The sequence below is a fragment of the Pholcus phalangioides genome, unplaced genomic scaffold (assembly GCF_987345545.1).
Source record: "Pholcus phalangioides strain wild (caught in Gottingen) unplaced genomic scaffold, Ppha-v1.0 ptg000002l_1, whole genome shotgun sequence".
In the NCBI taxonomy this organism is placed as follows: domain Eukaryota; kingdom Metazoa; phylum Arthropoda; class Arachnida; order Araneae; family Pholcidae; genus Pholcus; species Pholcus phalangioides.
Window position 1 is genome coordinate 14354972 of NW_028301595.1, and position 17939 is coordinate 14372910.

The 17939-nt window shown below is 34.8% G+C and overlaps 1 protein-coding gene and 1 non-coding gene across 4 annotated transcripts in view; one reads left to right on the forward strand and one right to left on the reverse strand.

The window, feature by feature from the left end:
* LOC149089441 (nephrocystin-4-like) overlaps positions 1 to 16949 on the forward strand; it is a 40155-nt gene extending 23206 nt beyond the window's left edge. For all 3 annotated transcript variants that reach the window (XM_089238546.1, XM_089238544.1, XM_089238545.1), the window contains exons 20-29: positions 982 to 1175; positions 2230 to 2456; positions 2560 to 2746; positions 5280 to 5351; positions 6531 to 6669; positions 9161 to 9270; positions 10990 to 11156; positions 12348 to 12488; positions 14492 to 14627; positions 16600 to 16949. In XM_089238546.1, the coding sequence (XP_089094672.1) occupies positions 982 to 1175; positions 2230 to 2456; positions 2560 to 2746; positions 5280 to 5351; positions 6531 to 6669; positions 9161 to 9270; positions 10990 to 11156; positions 12348 to 12488; positions 14492 to 14627; positions 16600 to 16836 (1610 nt within the window). In that variant the 3' untranslated portion in view covers positions 16837 to 16949. The remainder of the gene's footprint in view (positions 1 to 981; positions 1176 to 2229; positions 2457 to 2559; positions 2747 to 5279; positions 5352 to 6530; positions 6670 to 9160; positions 9271 to 10989; positions 11157 to 12347; positions 12489 to 14491; positions 14628 to 16599) is intronic.
* On the reverse strand, positions 10409 to 10527 carry LOC149089442 (5S ribosomal RNA). Its single transcript, XR_016193800.1, has one exon. It is a non-coding gene; the product is annotated as a 5S ribosomal RNA (ribosomal RNA).
* Positions 16950 to 17939: the final 990 nt, after the last annotated feature.

Sequence of the window (17939 nt, forward strand, 5' to 3'; positions counted from 1 at the left end):
GCTGTGTTCGCCTTATTTTTGTGAAAATGTTCAGTTTGCCACTTTTTGAACTCTAAATTGTTCTAATTTTTTAGTCATAAATTTGATTATTGCAATGCAGATTGAGTATGTATATACATACGTACACACACAATCTGCATGTTTGACATGAACGATGAAACCTGTGGACTCAGGTTGCTTGCGTCTCCATTCCCCAATAAACTTTATAAAAGAGGTTTTGTATTCATGGATATACAATGAAATAGTATTATATAATGCTTGTCGCCCATGTGGATGATCCTGAATCTCATACTCATGAGACGTCCAGCAACTATGTCTAAAGATGGGTAAACCAAACAGAAATGCATTGAATAGAAAATCATCACATAGTTATAATGTTAAGAGTGCCTACCATACTAAATATACTTACTAGGTTTGGCAGCCTACAAGACCATCATATTCAACAATTGAAGGGAATTTCTTTAATTGAAAAGTCAATATAATTTCTTTAATTTCTGAAAAGCGTTCGCGTGCCACACGTTAGCCATCCCTGTTCTAAACACTAAAATCCTCTTTTTTTATCTTAACCTTATATGCTTAAATCTTTCAGTGGAAAATAAGATGGCAAGGGGGAAAAACATTGTTTTCCATTGAAAATGCAGACATATTCAAAATAATACCTTAAAATCATTAAAATATAAGCTATCAGGTAAAAATTGTGAAATATGCAAAAAAATAACAAAATATGCAAAGTCATAGAAATCCCAGCCCTAGTGATTTAGTTGTACAACAAAGCTTGTTCTCGCTCATGTTCCTTTAGAGATTTCTTTCAGGGTCTAGTAAACTAACTCGACTGTAATTGTGGACAGTTTAGTTTTTTAATTATTAGCACGACTTAAATCAAATTTGGCTTGTAATTCAATTTCATCCAGTGAATAATAATTTCCTTTATTTTTAAAAAATAAAGATCACATGTATTTATTGCACAATACGATTTTATAGCTCCTGTTATCATGAGGCCCAGTCCTATATTGGAGACTAATAGGGAACTATCAAATTTGATGGCCACACGCTCCTTAAACTCTCTACAAGCAGATGCACAGATATTTTCAGAAGAAAGGAAGCGTAAGTTGGCCAGGATGGAAGCAGTCAGAAGATCAATGGGAAGTGCGCCTTACACAAGCCCAAAAGAGAAGGTATGTTTCACAAGAAGTATTGATTTATGCTACTAAACAATCATGCATGTTTTAGTGTGAATTTTGTTTAGAAAATGGGCTTTCTTATGACCCACTTTCTATTCAATCTTTCTTCTAATGCTTATCTGTTTTGATGTGTTTGCGATAAACTTTATGCATGGGCACACACAAAGACGCTAGAGTAATTTTGAATCCTCTTATTACATTTCACACAATGTACCTCTTCTTATTGCATTTCATGCAATGTACCTCATGGCATTCACAAGGGTGGGGCTGGCAGGGCTCCAGCACTGGGGCCCAGAATGGTTGTCAACAATTTTTTTTTTGCACTATAAATTAACTATAGAAGTGCCTGTGAGAAAGGCTAGCATGGGGGCCCCCGTTCCAGCCTAGGGGGCATTTTTTTTTTCAAACCGAGCACAACTCAGGTCTATCGTCATATGCAATTTACTACCTGGTGAGTTGTGCCGGAATTGTAAGTGTGTGTACCTAACAGTTTGAGTGCATATCCAGTGTTATGTATGATTTTTCAGTGCTGCCATCTATATCTCAGAAGTGAGTGATGTGTAGTGACTGAATATTTGTACTGTTTGTAGGCCTGCTGCTCTCTGTGGCGAGACTTTTTAACGGGGAGATCGGCTCGCATTTGCTCCTCAAAGTTGGGAACCACAGAAAACTAACTTCAGCCGACCACAGCCCGGGTGGCATGATGTACCTTTCTTTTTTTCATACCACCGCTGTCTATCATCACAATGGCATTTGTCTGCCATTGTACATTCAAAGACATGGCTGTGTCAGAATATTACTGTGTGTTTTACAAAAACAATATCTGATATTAGAAGTGAATAAGATTTTTTAACAAAATAGCTATCTCATTCCATTGTTCGTGTTCCAGTTTTGTTACTTTCAAGATATTTTTAATTTTGTAATAGCTTTTATATTTGAAAAAAGCTGTGTTTTATACATAAAAATTTCTCTCATTCTGAATTTTTTCTTTCAAAATTTTCGTTTGAATTTTATTTTGAGTGAATTTTTCTTCTAAACATTTTCTTAGGACATTCAAAATTACTTCAAAGAAAGGAACCGAGACTTGGCAGTGATTGAGTCATATGTTGAAAAAAATAAGGCGAATTTGATTCAAAACCTACTGCATTCTTCACTGACCCAAAAGAAGATGTTGCATCCAGTTCTAGGAGAGAAATTGTTTTTTGCCTTCGTGCTGAGTAATCCGTACGATTCCAACCAGCACATTCACATTTCATCAGATAATGATGAGTTGAGGTAATTATGAAACTGATGTAGTTACAATGTCTGACCGATTCTCGTAGTTATGTGTAATTTTATGACAATTCATGTATTCAATATTACAATCCATATTTTCCAGTCTAGTCACTGAAACATCTGAGAACAAGAAGTTATGCAAATTGTACGGGATAGAAAGTCAACCAAATGAACCATTTGTGATACCATCCAAAGATAAGTCAAATAGTATATTTTTACGGGCTAAAGAAACTGTTCGAGTGCCATTCAAGTACTGCACTGGTGATGTGAGCTTGGAGAAAATTGTTATGGTGACTTTGTTTTCCTCTTCCTCACTTTTTATTAACAGACAATGTTTATTCAAATAACCTCCACATCCTCTGCACCTTTCCAGGTACTTATTTCCCACATACGGTAGAACATCTTTTTTACGAACACCTGCGGAACAAAAAATTTTGTGTGTAAAAGAGGGGTCTCTGTAAAGAGGAGACTGTTAATGAGGGGTTTGAAATGATTATTTTATTATACAAGGGGAAATTTTTATTATTTTGCCGTAAAAGAGAGGTGTCTATTAAGAGGGGTTTTACTGTGCAGTTGATTCACAATAAATCTTGCTTCAATGACGGGAATATCTGTTTAAGTCAAAACTTTCACTCTGCCCCTCACCCTCCCAGGTCCTTCAGTATTATTTTAGTGTTAAAGTGTTTTCTTTACTCTGAGTTTTCTTCCTTCAAGTCAAGGTTTCTTGATTTATTTTGACCAATTTTAAAAATAGCGTTTTCCTTTTCAATGAAGAATTAAAGGTGCTTCACACATAATTCAAGGAATAAGCGTTCTAGATTTGAAAGAAAAAGGAATATATATAAATTACCAATGAAATGGAAAGACATCATAATCTCATAATATACCCTATTAGCTTGAATGATTTTTTAAAAAGAGCAAGGACACAATTTGTTGTGAGACTATCTTCAAATGGGAATGAAACGAGGGGCCAAAGCCAGAATTGTAAATTTCTTTCAGGAGGGAACAACAGAAGTTCTCCAGAAGTAGGGCGCTTCTCCCATTTGTACAAAATCAGAGGTCCCCTGATGAGTCAAACCAATGATATAGTTTTCCGTCAGCTGCTGCGCGTCCTTAAATTCTACATCAAAAAATTTGTTAGAAAGTACTTGGAATCTTTTTAAATTTTTTTATTTGAAGTCAACTGAATTAATTGATATTTGAAAAGTATATGTTGATGTTCACGGTTAGTGTCTTTCTGGTATTGCTTTTTTTAAAACCAACTTAGCTTCTGCATGATTATAGTCACTAGTTGCAAGCCTCTAAAACGGGTGCACAACCTTTTCAGTCAGTGTTCCAGATATACTGCTGCTCACGGGCCAAGAAAAGAGTGATAATATGACCTGAATTTTATGGGATATTCCAGTAATTTTGGCTGGAACTTATTTATGTAAATTTCCCTTTTCTCCCCTATTTTCAACAAAGCTCAGTTGAATTTTTGAAATCAAAAATTAAAATTATTTTCAGGACTTATGAATATATATTATATGATAATGGTGAATCTAAAATTATCATAATTAATTATATTCATCTCACGTATTTGTCAAACATACATAAGTTTTTTACTGGCAAATTATATTTTGACTTGCAGTACCCATAATTTTCCGTGATTGGCAATTTTTCAGCAGTTTTACAGATAGCTGGCAACTTTACTCGCCTATGACAATTTTTTTTGGCAGCAATTGATAACTTCCTTTGCCTTTAACAATTTTTGGCCTGCAATTAACAATTTCATTTCCTTTTGACAATTTGTTTAGCTGTAATTAGCAACTTCGCTTGACAATGTTTTTGGCGATATCTTATATTTTTATGAAAGAAATATGATCAGCCTAGGTATTTTTTTTTTTATTGTGTTGCACATATTGATTCTTTTCTATCGGAACAACTTTTACGATCCAGATGGAACCTCTTGGAAGGCCTCATTTGGCCTGTGGCCAGAGGTTGTGCTCCCCTGATTTTAAACTATATTTTCAAAAATATAAGTGTCATGACTATATTTTAAAATATCATGTGCCATATTCATGATAGATCAGTAATATGGCGCATGATATTTTATTTATCACTGCTTTATGAAAATGACATTGGAGGCATCGGCCTCAGATGAAGACAAATAAAAAATTAGACTCTTACTGAGTTGGATTTATATTGGATTAATTCATTTCATTATTATTATTTTCAAAAAAACTACTTGTGACCAATATTATTTTAATTTTTACGCTTTGCATATTCCCATTTCATTTTCCAAATCTTAACTAAGAATCTGTCAGTTGCAATATGAGATTATGATTAGAGTGTAATCTCTCTTGAAATGCCCTATCTTCAATTAGATCATTTTCTACACAGGCTTTTTGAAAAACCCTTGTCTTTACTTAATGCAATTTCATCTCCTCTGTAGCTTAGTGGTTGGAGCACTTGTCCAGCATATAAGGGGGAGGGCAGATTCGAGTTTTTCCCATATTTTCTGAATCATCCTGTATAGATGGCTTCACTATAACAAACAATCTTCATCTTTGGTTCACAACACATACACGCACAGCTTCCAGCATGGCCCAGGTCTTCTTCGACCACCTGCTTGTACCTCCTTCACTGAGACAGAGCGATGGACCATGATCTGGTTAGGAGGAGGAGGAGGTCTTTACTTAATATGTAAATGATCTTAATATTGCTTCTACTGCATCTAGTCTATTTTTATGCTCCTTCAAAAATAAGAATAAAATTGGAGATGAGGATGAATGTATCTTTAGATGCTTTTTAAAACATGTTTTGTTTTATTGTTTTTAATAGGCTTCATCTGGTCATCATTTCACTAGTGATGTCTTGAGTTCTTTAAACACCTCGGTCAAAAAAGACATAAAAGTATGTATTGGTTATAAAATTAATCAACTCCAAATTTCATTCCCTTACAAAAGGGGCAGTGGTACTTCAACTTACAAGTCCTCTCCTCTTGTGAATAATAAAAGCCTGGAAAGGGAAATATGTGCTTAAAGAAGTATTAATTAACTTGTTGAGAAATATTCAACTAACAAACATGAAACTTGCAAGAAAAAGTTGATTCAAAAGTTTTGGTTCTTTGAAAAAGTTGAAGCTGATAGTGATTTACAGTGTGGTGTATTTATCTAGCATAAAGAATTATTTTCATTCTGAATTCAATTGCATAAAATATACAGCATTTTATGGTGTGTATTAATCTCGGCTTGACGAATCCCTGATCACAATGACAACAAAAAATTTTCAGCAAGTGATTACTAAGGGAGGTTGTCTGTTCTTAAGTTTGGCAAGTTTTGAGCCATTTACAGCCTGAACTTGCCGTTCCACGAAGAAAAATCCAAAATGGAATTGCTGTGGTTATGAAAGAGTTTCAACAGCAAAAGTGTGGTTCCTAGTAATCTAAGTGTCATACCCCTTAGTAAAAAAAATATAACAGAAATTTATTCCCCTGGAGATGTTTAGATTTTCTTTTAACCTTGTTTAGTTTGTTCACGTTTGTGAAAAATTAGCCTGTCCATCAAAATTTCCTTAGAAATGTGTGAGCACGCTCGTGTGTGGTGTGTGTGCACGTGTTTTGCTATTAATTTTCTTCCCATCCTTTCATTAAGACATTCTCAGTTGTTTCTTAGCTTTCTTATGGGTAGTTAAGGCTCTAGGTAGATTGCCCAAAACAGACTAATTTTAATCATATACACCTTGTATAGTAGAGACACCCACACTGTGGGCGAGACAAAATTTTTACAATTTATTTCGACATTCCCACCTACATTGAAAGAGTACTAAGTGCCACAAAAGTTGAAATAGACATTATTTGATGCCGAAGAAATTTGGCTGTCACAGGAAGGGGGGTGAAATGAATTAGCATCATGTTAAATACTTTTGGAAATTAAAATAAGAAAACTATTGGCTTTGAGCTTCTTAACAATGTGAATAGCTTCCATGAATTTAATTGATTTCATAAGGACCACTTGTATATACATTATAGACCAACTTCCGTATAATGCTTGTCTAGTTGTGTATAAATATGTATTTTATTTGCTTTTCCAGGTGCATTTCAAGACCGAAAAGGATAAGCTGCTTTCTGTACTGTGTTGCAATGTGCAACCTGTGCCCCCATCAGGCATCACTCATGTATTCAGGTTCCTTTGTCCTGAGCATTGTATGTTCCAAAAAACTATCATTATTAGTAAGTATCCACCAAACTTTTCTAAATTCACCTTGGTAATAATATTTAGAAATTTGTTTTCCTTGATGTATTAGATGCTGAGAAAAATCATCTCTTCCAATTTTTTGGCTGTCTGAGACCATCTTCAATAGTTTGCATTCACTGCAAATGATAGCAGAAATTTAGGTATTCACTTGCTTATCAGAAATGGTTTTTTCACCGTATTTTAATATCTTCAATAAAATAGAACAGGGTCAACCAACTTCTCACTGTTCAGGGGTTAACATAATGGTTAGCTGCAAGTAGACCGCACCAGGGACAACACTCCAATGTATAAGCTGCACCAGTAAAATTTCCCAGAAAACTGGCAAATTCGTCTCTGCCATAAGTAATATGGTGAAATACAGGCAATTTTTACCTTAAAATTTTTTCTGGCTCTTCCTCTTCATAAATCGATACAGAATATCAGCATTATTGTTAGAAAAGGTTTGTTTGCTCCAACTGAATGCCGCCATTAACCACTTTGGAATATCAAAATTTAGAGATGAATGCTTCTCTGTTTTCAATACAAATAATCATCATGCCTGACATGAAACTCTCTTGGTGAAAGGTAGGCTACAATATGAACCCAACCATGCTCTTTGGAATTATTGGGGGTCTCTCAGCATAACTTATATATGTTATGTAATAATATGTAATATAATATATAACTTATATATATTGTTTAACATACAAAAATTAATTAATTAATATATATATAGTATATTAATATATAGTGGTTCAATTAATATATATATATAGTACATTAATATATATATATAGTACATTAATATATAGTGGTGCAATTAATATATATATAGTATATTAATATATAGTGGTGCAATTAATATATATATAGTATATTAATATATAGTGGTGCAATTAATATATATATAGTGGTGCAATTTCGTGGTGTCATGAGTTGGTATCCACTTCAAAAAAGTTTCATCACAGTGAGCAGAATACCAAATATGCATTAAACTAAAAATAAAGAGGGCCACCAACACATAGCTGCCAAGTCTCCCGAATTTTTCGGGAATCTCCCGAATTTTAACTTCATCGCTCGTCCTCCCGAAAAGTTCTTAAATCTCCCGAATTTTTACGAAAATCACAAAAATCCCTAATTGTCCCTAAACATTCCCTACTTCATTAAAAAAAATCCTCGCTTATGAAAACAATCCCTAAGAAATTTCTTGTAGGGCATCAAGCCTCTTTTTTTTCCCTTTCGAAATGACGTCACACGTCGTAAATGGGGAAATTCCCTTTTTAAGGAAGTTTTACAAACCCTCTGATGGTAACAAGGAAGTTGCTTGTCTTATCCTGCAGGAAAATGGCTTAGCAGCCAATAGTCCTGGATAATAATTGAAGATTATAGTGACGCGTATATGGTCAAAATTTCTTTTGTTGAAGTTACGTACGTACGATATAACAAAGCATGAATACTGATAAGCAAAAACATATTTAATCAATTTTAAAGATACTTATTCCGATGAATTTTCTTTCATCAAACGTTCCAGAAGAGGGCCGACTTTTCCTTTTTGTACAAGTTGTGTTACGGACATAAACATCGGTCATGGAAAGACTGCCATCATCACTCGTGAAATGAAAAAAAAAACCATCAAGCAAGCGTTACAAAAAGTCAGTGTTCTTCAAAAATTGACGCTTTTTTCCTTCATCTTCGGATGATTTTGGGGTCATTCGCGCAGAATGTTTGTTCACAGCGTTTCTGATTGAACACAATATTTATTTTTATATTATTGAAGTTTTGGCCTCCAATTTCACTTGTTTTTTGCGTAGGAATTTTATTCCCAAGGGTTTAACTTCCATGTGTGTAAAATCCCTATTTTAATTTGACTTCAGTTTTTGAGTAGGGATTTTATTCCCTACGCTTTAACTTTTATGTTTGGAAAATCCCTATTTTATTTGGAAAAATCCCTATTGTATTTATTAGGGAGTGGTTTTAGCATAAAATACGGGTTTGCGCGAAAATCTCCCGAATTTTCATTTTCAAAAGTTGGCAGCTATGCCAACAGAAAACTAGCCCAACAAGGTAGCGAGAAAGAAAATGTTCATAATAAACTTTGTAAGAAATTTTCGCATTCAAAAAGGCTGTATGGTGTGAATATAGCAAATTCCTACATCAATAGAAATAATAAATGTTAATAGTCTGTTAATCAGGAAGTCTGCTCTTGGAACCAATAGCTCAAATAACGATGAAAAGCAATTGAATATACAATACTTTTACCTAGCCAGGGCCATACAAAATCACTTCGCAGTCCTGTTGTGGGCCACCCTTGAAATAGAATATTTTGTGCTGACTGTTTAAAGATTTATTCTTCATTACATATATGGTTTTTAAACCTCCTTCCCATGTGTAGTTTCTTTGTATATTCATTTAATAATAGTTATTGTTTTTTACATTATTACTCTAGTGATTAATCAAGTTTTTTTTCCTTCCTAATATTTATAATAGGTAATGTGATGCATAAGCCCTCCATATTCTGCACCGATTCGAATGTGAGTTGGGATCTACTCGAAGGTGTCAGTAACAATGCGGCCAAGCCACTCACTATGACTCTAAAGGTATAAATGATTCTTTCTAAAAAAAAAATATAATTGTACAGTAATACCTTAATCTCGTCCTAATTTTTTTTTTCACTTGGACACATTTTGGACAAAGCTTGAAGGCTTTTGATGTCACTTTCTTAGGGAGAAATGTTTCTCTGAGAGAGTCACATAAAAAGAACAAGACAATCTGTAAATTTTCTTTCCCCCTCTTCCTCAGGAAGAGGGGGGGGGGGTGGTGGCCTTAAAATTAGAAATGTTCACCTGGACTTTTATCATCAATCCTAGAATGAATTACTGGCGTAAGTCGGAGTATCACTGTATTGAAGTTTAATTTTGATTGATATTCAAAAATAAAACTTGTCAGTTTTTCAATACTAAAATATATTCAAATTTGTTCCATAATGTATGTAATCTGCTCTCAGCAATCAGCATTGATACAGTTTTAATTAGTATATTTAATACCTCATAATTCAACTCTCAATAACTAGCACAGAAAGACTAAAATATTTTTTTTAATATTGTATAAGTTGTTACGGACTCACACTTCGTGAAGCTTAGAACACAAAACAATTTCTGTTGTGCAGTCGCCATCTTAACAAACACTGAAGTGGCAGCTGAAGGAAGAGCATTAGCACTACCTGTCAGCAATGCATGAAACTCAAGATTTTCCTCTTTCTATGTATACATTATTCTATCAAAACGGATTAAAAGTTGGAATAGTTATGATTTTTTTTAATTGGATGATTCTTTTTGAAAAAGACCCTGTATATTAGTAGTGTCCATTATAGAGGATTCACTGTATAACAAAAAAATCTATTTACATGTTTCTGGATTTCATTCATAAATGATGTCTATCACAAAACTAGTTTGGTTGTCGACCAAACTGGTTATATTAACGGGTTATTGTTTTATATCGTTATTCCGGTATATATAAACTACTTCACCAAACACCAACTCTGGCTATATTGCAATTTACTGCCATCAGTGAGAGGGGTTGGAAGTGAAGGCGCTGTCTATCGGTGGTCACCTCGAGTGCGTTAGGGGAAATATCTTATCTATATCCTCCCTTGGGTTCAAACCCAGGGCCCTGACAACAACCTTCAGGGTGTTAGACGAGCATCTTACCACCATGCCACTCGGGCTACAAAAGTGATGCCAACAGCACGTGGTGTTCCTAGGTGGTCACCCTCCTAAGTACTAACCACGCCCGATGCTGCTTAACTTCGGTGATCGGACGAGAACCGGTGTTTTTAGCATGGTATGGCCGTTGGTATATAGAAACTGGTTATTACTGGTTATTATTCATTTACCAGTTATTAAACCAGTTTTGGTTATCAGTACATGCAGTATGTTTCATTCAGTTACTGCATTTTAATGCGTGCTTCTTTTCCTTCTTCTCAGAGGTATTACAGGAAAAATATATGAATGGGCGGTTGGTATACAGGCAAATTTACACATATCTAATATTGGCTGTCGTGAAATGTTCATCACACTTTTAATAGCTTGAATTAATGAGATTTTTATTCTGTCTAATGAGACAAATTTTCATAAATATAATCCAAATTCCAGATTTCAGTTTCTATGAAAACTGAGTCAGTGATCATCAAAAGAACTTTCGAAATTTTGAGGTGGTTAAAAATTATGAAGGAAAATGTAACTAAGCCGACAAGATCCATGTATATTTTACCACAATTTATTCAAATAGTTTATTTTAAACTTTTTTTAAACATGTAGGCTTCAGGTGGTCCAGTTGGAAAAACTAAAAGCTTCTTCCTTTTTATCTATGATGATCCTCACATGTTGAAACCGATCCAAGCATGGTCCGTTCACATATCTGTTGTTCAGAGGGTTGATTTGTCCTGTACTGCTGGTCAGACAACTTGTTCCTCTTTGATAATGAGGTGAGCGCTTGTATCATTTTCTTTTCCCAATCAGATGCTGAAGATTTTGAAGACATTTTGGTTATGGAGATTATCGCCAGGAAAATTCACCAATTGAAAAATTCATCGCTGTCAAAATTCATTGACATCAGTTTGACATGAGTGAATGAATGATCAAATGAGCAAGTGCATACGCTAAGGAATGAGCAATTGAGTGAGTGAATGAACGAGTAAATAAATGATCACTTAAGAAAATTAATTGAGCGAGTAATGAATGAGTTAAACTGGCCAAGTCACTAGAGCTAGCTAGCGCGTTCTCACTCACAAGGTCACTCAGTCAGTCACTAGATTGCTCATTATATCACTCACCCACTAGGTCACTCACTTACTTCATAGGCCGCTCACTCAACTTCGCTCACTATGTCACTTGATCGCTCTCTCAGTATGCGGGTCACTCACTTACTTCATAGGCCGCTCACTCAACGTTGCTCACTATGTCACTTGATCGCTCTCTCAGTATGTGAGTCACTCACTTGATCTTTGGTTGCTCATTTACTCCATAGATCACTCACTCATTCACTCACTAGGTCACTCATTCTATCATCAACTCATTAGGTCGCTCACTCTGTTGTACACTCAGTCACTTGGTCACTCACTATGTCACTTACTGTATATCTCTAGGTCACCCACTCATTATTTTGCTTAATCTCCAACACTAACCACTCTGTCATTCATTCACTAATTAATGCATCATTTACTGACTCACTCAGTCATTCCTTGCTCACTTACTGGCTCACTGACATGTGTCTAACTGTCGTTGGTGAATTTTCCGCCTATGAATTTCCCTTGCATTGTAGTGAATGTTGGCAAAACTAACGACTTGCAACTTGGAAAAGTTGATCAATTTGGTTTGCATTGCTGACGATCTGATCTAGATCTTGACGATCTTGCCTAGGATCTGCCACTCACTCACTAGGTCTCTCACTCATTAGTTTGCTTACTCACCAACACTTATCACTCTGTTGCTCACTCATTAACTACTGTATCATTTACTGATAATGTGTCAAACTGTTGTCAGTGCATTGTTTGTCAGTGAATTTTCCTAGTGATGAATTTTCCGTCAATGAATTTTTGGTCAGTGAACTTTCCATAGACCAGATTGGAAATCTACTGAAGCATGCTACTCATTATTATTCTCATTTCCTTTGACAGAGGTGATCATTCAAGCCGAATGGTATGTTGCTTCTCAGATTCTCCAGAGCTTACTCTGGATCCTTCACAATCATTTGTCCTCAGCTCCTGCAGTATTCAAGAATTATCGTTATCTACCAGGTGCCTTCTTCCTGGAGTAGGGTACGTATTGGATTTTCTTACATTCTTCTCTTATGAGTGCTATGCAACATAATTACTCTAATTTCACAATATAAAGGCACAGCTTCAAAAGTTTAGCTTTTGCACCTAATTCAAAGCTGTGGCCTATCTAATAACCTTTATTTTCTCATCATTCTAATTCTTTTTTTGACTCCACTCTAGTTCTTATGAACATTTTTTTTAAATCAGTTAAAAATCTATTTTTTGCTCAAGGGCAATGTTTATAATGTAACGTAATATAAAACTCAAGAAAAACTTTTTTTTTTAAATTTAGAATAAATAATATTATTTATAAATTCTGCTGGCGTTTTTACAAAAAAAAAAAAATTCCCTTCAGTCATCTTTCCTATTAACTTACAGTAGATATTTTTATTGTCGTTTGTATATCGGAATAATAATAATTAAATATTTTTATTGCCATTCAGGTATATGGCCACAATATTTGTGAAGTTGCTTTGCAAAAATAAGCCACTCAAATAAAACTTATAGTATTCCCCCTGCACTAGTCGGCATGCTGTAAAAATCGGGAGACACAGAATATTTCATCTGTTATGATAAATTCCTGTGTAATGATACTTTTTTTTTTCAGTCCCTTGTGCATCGTTATATGAGAGTTTTACTGTATTATATTGTAAGGCTGAGGAGAAAAGGCATGGAATGAGGCTGAAAAGAAAAGAGGTAAAAGAAGGTTCAAGAGAAGAAAAGGAGGGACATATTCGAAAAAGTGGGGAGAGAGAGTGGGAATGTTTTGTATCAAAGAGACATGGCGGTTTTGTGGGGAATTCGGATAATAAATGAAATAAAGTGTTGTTTTTTTTTTGGGAATCTAGAAACCCCAGTTATTTCGTCCTGAAATCGCAGTAAAAGTACAGCTGAGGACCTACATGTCAACAAGAAGAAGTTGGGGGAAAATTTAGTTGTGTATATTTCAATTTATTTGCCAAGAAACTTAGTGCAGGGATAACGGAGCATAAAATATTCATCCCTTTGTAATGCAATAAAATAACTATTACTTGATGAGGCATTGTAAATAATAGTCTTGCTTCTATTCATTTGCTTTAGGACTTGATATTTTCAAGTCCACCCCCTTCTCCTGATCCTTTGTGAGGAAAATTGATATCACATCACATTTTCTGAAGTAGATACAGTCAACAAATTGAATTCGTTTGTGAAATCAAAAAGTTTGTAAATGAGAAAGACGCTCAAAGAAATACCAGATGATTTGGTCATAACAACGAGTCAGTTCATGAAATTGTGCATTGACTGTAAATAAAAAAGTTCGTAAGCGTTTCACACACAGTCTCAGTCAAGCAGAGCCATCTTTAAAGCATCATGAGCTCCCAGGCAAAGTGATTTTTCTGAGGCTCTACCTGGCAAATTCTTGAAAACTTCAACCAGATCTCATTTTTGTGAGACACTCTCTTCTCTTGAGGCCCCAGGTCATGCCTTTAGATAGTACCGCAGTCAAGTACTACCCCGACACAATCCAACTTTATATAAGTTTTTTTTTTTCAAGTTTTTCTTCATACTTATCAGACAATGGTTTTTTTAAACTTTTTCCTCAAAATTTAATTTGGTAATGCATGCTATATGTGTCACCATGTTCAACTTAAGAGCATCATGGGCCCCCTGGGCAAAGTGATTTTTCTGAGTTCCCCACCCTTACCTGTCTAGAAAAGACTGCCTATAGATTAACATGCTTACTCTCAAAAAATTGAGAACCAGATTTCAGGATTCACTCAGGTGGGTCCATGAGTTAAAACAGCACTGCGTGTCACAAGCATATATTAAGTAGATCTAGTTATTTAAGATACATCTTATGGAAATTACCTTTACAGGAGCTTTAAATTGACTGAAAACCGTGTAAAATAACAATAGTCAGTATCAGGAAAAATTAAGAAGTCATTGCAATTTATTCAGGTGCCAAATCTCCTTACTTTATTTATCATTTTATTATTATTATCAAATTATTATTTACCCGATAGATTTTTTCGAGTCAATCTGGTTGATCAGAATTTGAGGGAAATCCTTCACTCGTGGCTGTTGGTCATCAGTTGCCAGAAGCCGCTAATCACCAAGGCTTTTCAGATGAAAACGGTTTGCTACAAAGAAGCTGTGAAGGTGTTTTTTCTACTATTCAAACTTATATATGTTATCATTCATTAAGTTGTTATTTTTGTATGACTTATTTATTTTGTGTTAGTTATTGGGATGTTTTGAAGCCATATATATGTGTAATGCACAGTGAAACCTCTTCAAAAGTATCGATAAACATACTGAATTAAGCAGATGTCAAGTTAGCGAGGTTTCATTTGATATAACCCTCACAACTTTCAAACATCGTTTGTGTTAAACTTGTACTTATACACAGTTGAAAAATTCCATTCTATCATCTACAAATTAAAAAAATATATTAACTGTAATTTTCTATGAAAAGTTCCTGAATAATCTTGAATTAATGTGAAAAGACATAAGTGTATCAAAATATTTGTTACATGTGAATGAGCAGTGCAGTCGCCAAAAATTGAGAAAATTTTCATCTTTTTTAACTTACAAATTTCAATACAGCTTTTCCAACCATCTCTCACTCAAAAACTTCAAATATCATCCAGGCTTCTCTGTGATGTTCATTGTTCACAGATCGAATTTTCACTTTCCAGAAAAGGGGAAAGTGACTCTATCCCCAAGGTATGATGCAGTATATTTCTGACCAAAAAGCAACAAGAAAAAATGAGATGAATAATTATTGAAATATAAATAAATGTCGTGAAAAAATATATTAAGTGGCCAATCCACTGGCAATTTCGAAAAATTAGTTGTGATAACACTATGAATCATGGTCGACTTAAGCAGGGTTTAGCTCATCTTGTGTCAAGTAAGAGAGGTTTCTCCCCTTGAAAAAATTCAGTATTATTCCAACAAATAGAATAATAAATGTTGAGTTATATCAAGATTCTACTGTATTGAGGGAAATGGCAAATAGCAGTGAATGCTGGAGTTTTCACATGGCAAAATGTTAGAAGATTTCGTGACTTCTGTGAAATGACATGTGACCAATTCATAATTCTTTAAAAATTTTGGTCTCTGTAGACCAGTGTTTCTCTACCGCAGGGCCACGGCCTGGAACCTCGCCCTGACATTAGTCAAACAGGTTGTGAAAGGTTCATTGTTTCATTTTTACCCATTTGTTTCACATTAGTCCTGTGCATGACTGGCTGTACCACTCACAAAAAGGCAATCAACTAGGCTGCAGGCTCACAAAGGTTGCGAAGCATTGCTGTAGACCATATACAATATTTGTCTTATTGTTTAAAAATTTTCTGACCCTTAATTTTAACATTTATTTAAATTTTTTAAAGAATATGTTGCCTAGAACAAAAGATATGAATAATTAAATATTAATAAATTATATAGTGGGGGTTCTAGTCATTATTGTGGTGCCTGAATGAAACACACACAGTGGTAATATGCTGGTCTTCCACTATGAAAGTTACCATCGAGGTTCATAAGTTTGAATTCAGCCAAAGAACATCAGAATCACAAGTTCTTTACATTCTGAGGCTGGGGCAACCATTGATATATAGATGGCACCTTCATCTCCCACCCAACTCCACTGGTTGGAAATTGCTTTATTGCAATATATGACCGGAGTTGGTGTGCAGTAAAGTAGTCATTATCTGAATTTATTTTGAATTGAATATTTATTTTTTGAGCATTAAGTCATTACGATATTACAATGTGTAACGATAACAGTAGTCATTATCTGTATGACCATTGTATGCTTTTTTAAATTGTCATTATTTACACTGCCTTCTTGGCATTATCATATGGGCTTGGGATTTATAAAACGACCTTTTTTCATGGTCAAACCACCCTCACATAAGTCTGTACTGTTTTTTTTTATCATTGCCAATTAGTGGTTGCCTCGATTACCAAATTAGTTGAGCTGTTTGAAAGTTTTTAAAATTTCGCTTTTAAAAGGGATTCGATTCTTCGATTTTTTTATAAAATTTTGTTTTGTAATGAATTTTCAATGTGAAAGCTAACTTTTTCTGCAGTGATTGTAATTTCGGTGTTGTCTTTGAATTTTTAGCGGATCACCATATCCAACCCAGCATCAACACCAAAGACGTTCTCCGCATTATGCAGTCATCCCCACATCCTTCATCTCAAAGATTCAGACTTTACTGTAGGATCTAAAGCAACGTATTCATTGGGACTTTATTTTCTTCCTCAGAGCTCTGTCCTTACAGAAACTATATTTCTGTACTTATGTGATGACAGCGGCAGCAGCCAGGAGACTTACTGTGTGAAGTTCAGCTGTGCATAAAATTGTATAAATTGTTCATCAGAGATTCTTATTAGCTCTAAAAACCTAGTCAGAGTATGTTAATTTTTTATGTTTAATACAACAGATCTCATAAAGTTGTTTGTACCAATATTTCTATTTTTTGTGGGGTTTTATTTAAACTTTTTGCTTAATAATGATTATTGGCTCATAGGTTAAACATATAGTTAATTAATTAACTTTTATTATATTTTCACCATATATATATGTTCCTAGAGCCTTCTTGTGGTCTTGGTGTAGTTAAATTAGGTTTATTACATGGCTGGAAAGACTCTCATGGCAAAAAAAATCAAAATGTAGTTTAAGTAGTTGACTGTTTGGCACGTTTGAAATTGCAGATTTTAAATGTATGGCTATATATTTCTGAGAATGTGAAGAGTTCCATCGGTTGTCAGATGACACCAGGGTTGGGTGACCATACGTCCCGTATTTCCCGGGACAGACCCGGTATTTTCTGTTTTTTTGGTCGTCGCGACTTTTTGACAAAAGTGTCCCGGTTTTCCCCGTATTTCACACGAAGCCTACTTTTTATTCTTTATTGAAGTCAAAGATTGACATTATTTTTCAACTCATAAATTATTTTATGATAATTACAACTATATATGAGAATATTAATCTCTCACATTTGCCTTGGTGAACGTTTTTTTTTCGAGGAGTACATTTTAATCCACTGCAATTTTCATTATGCATCCTTTCCCGCCATTGTGATTTTTCTGTAATTTCAATAATATTTGACAACGTTGTTTGGTTTTGGCGTCGTTTTTGGCGATAATTGGTGATGTCCCATATTATCCCGTATTTTTAATGCCAATGTCCCGTATTTCTCCCGAAAAATTATGGTCAGCCTGCACCCGGGGGATAGACAGAATTTTCATTCGGAGGAACCACTTTCATTTCGGGATGGGGGGAGGAACCTTAGAGGAGAATACATACTTTATTTCTCCTCGATGGGAGGAACTAAAGTGATAGAAAAACAAATTTGGCCATCTTTTTCCCTTTTTTCGGTCATATTCTCACATTTCGGGGGGGGGGGAAGACCTCCAAGTCCCCCCCACACACACTTCGCTACGCCCTTAGATGACACC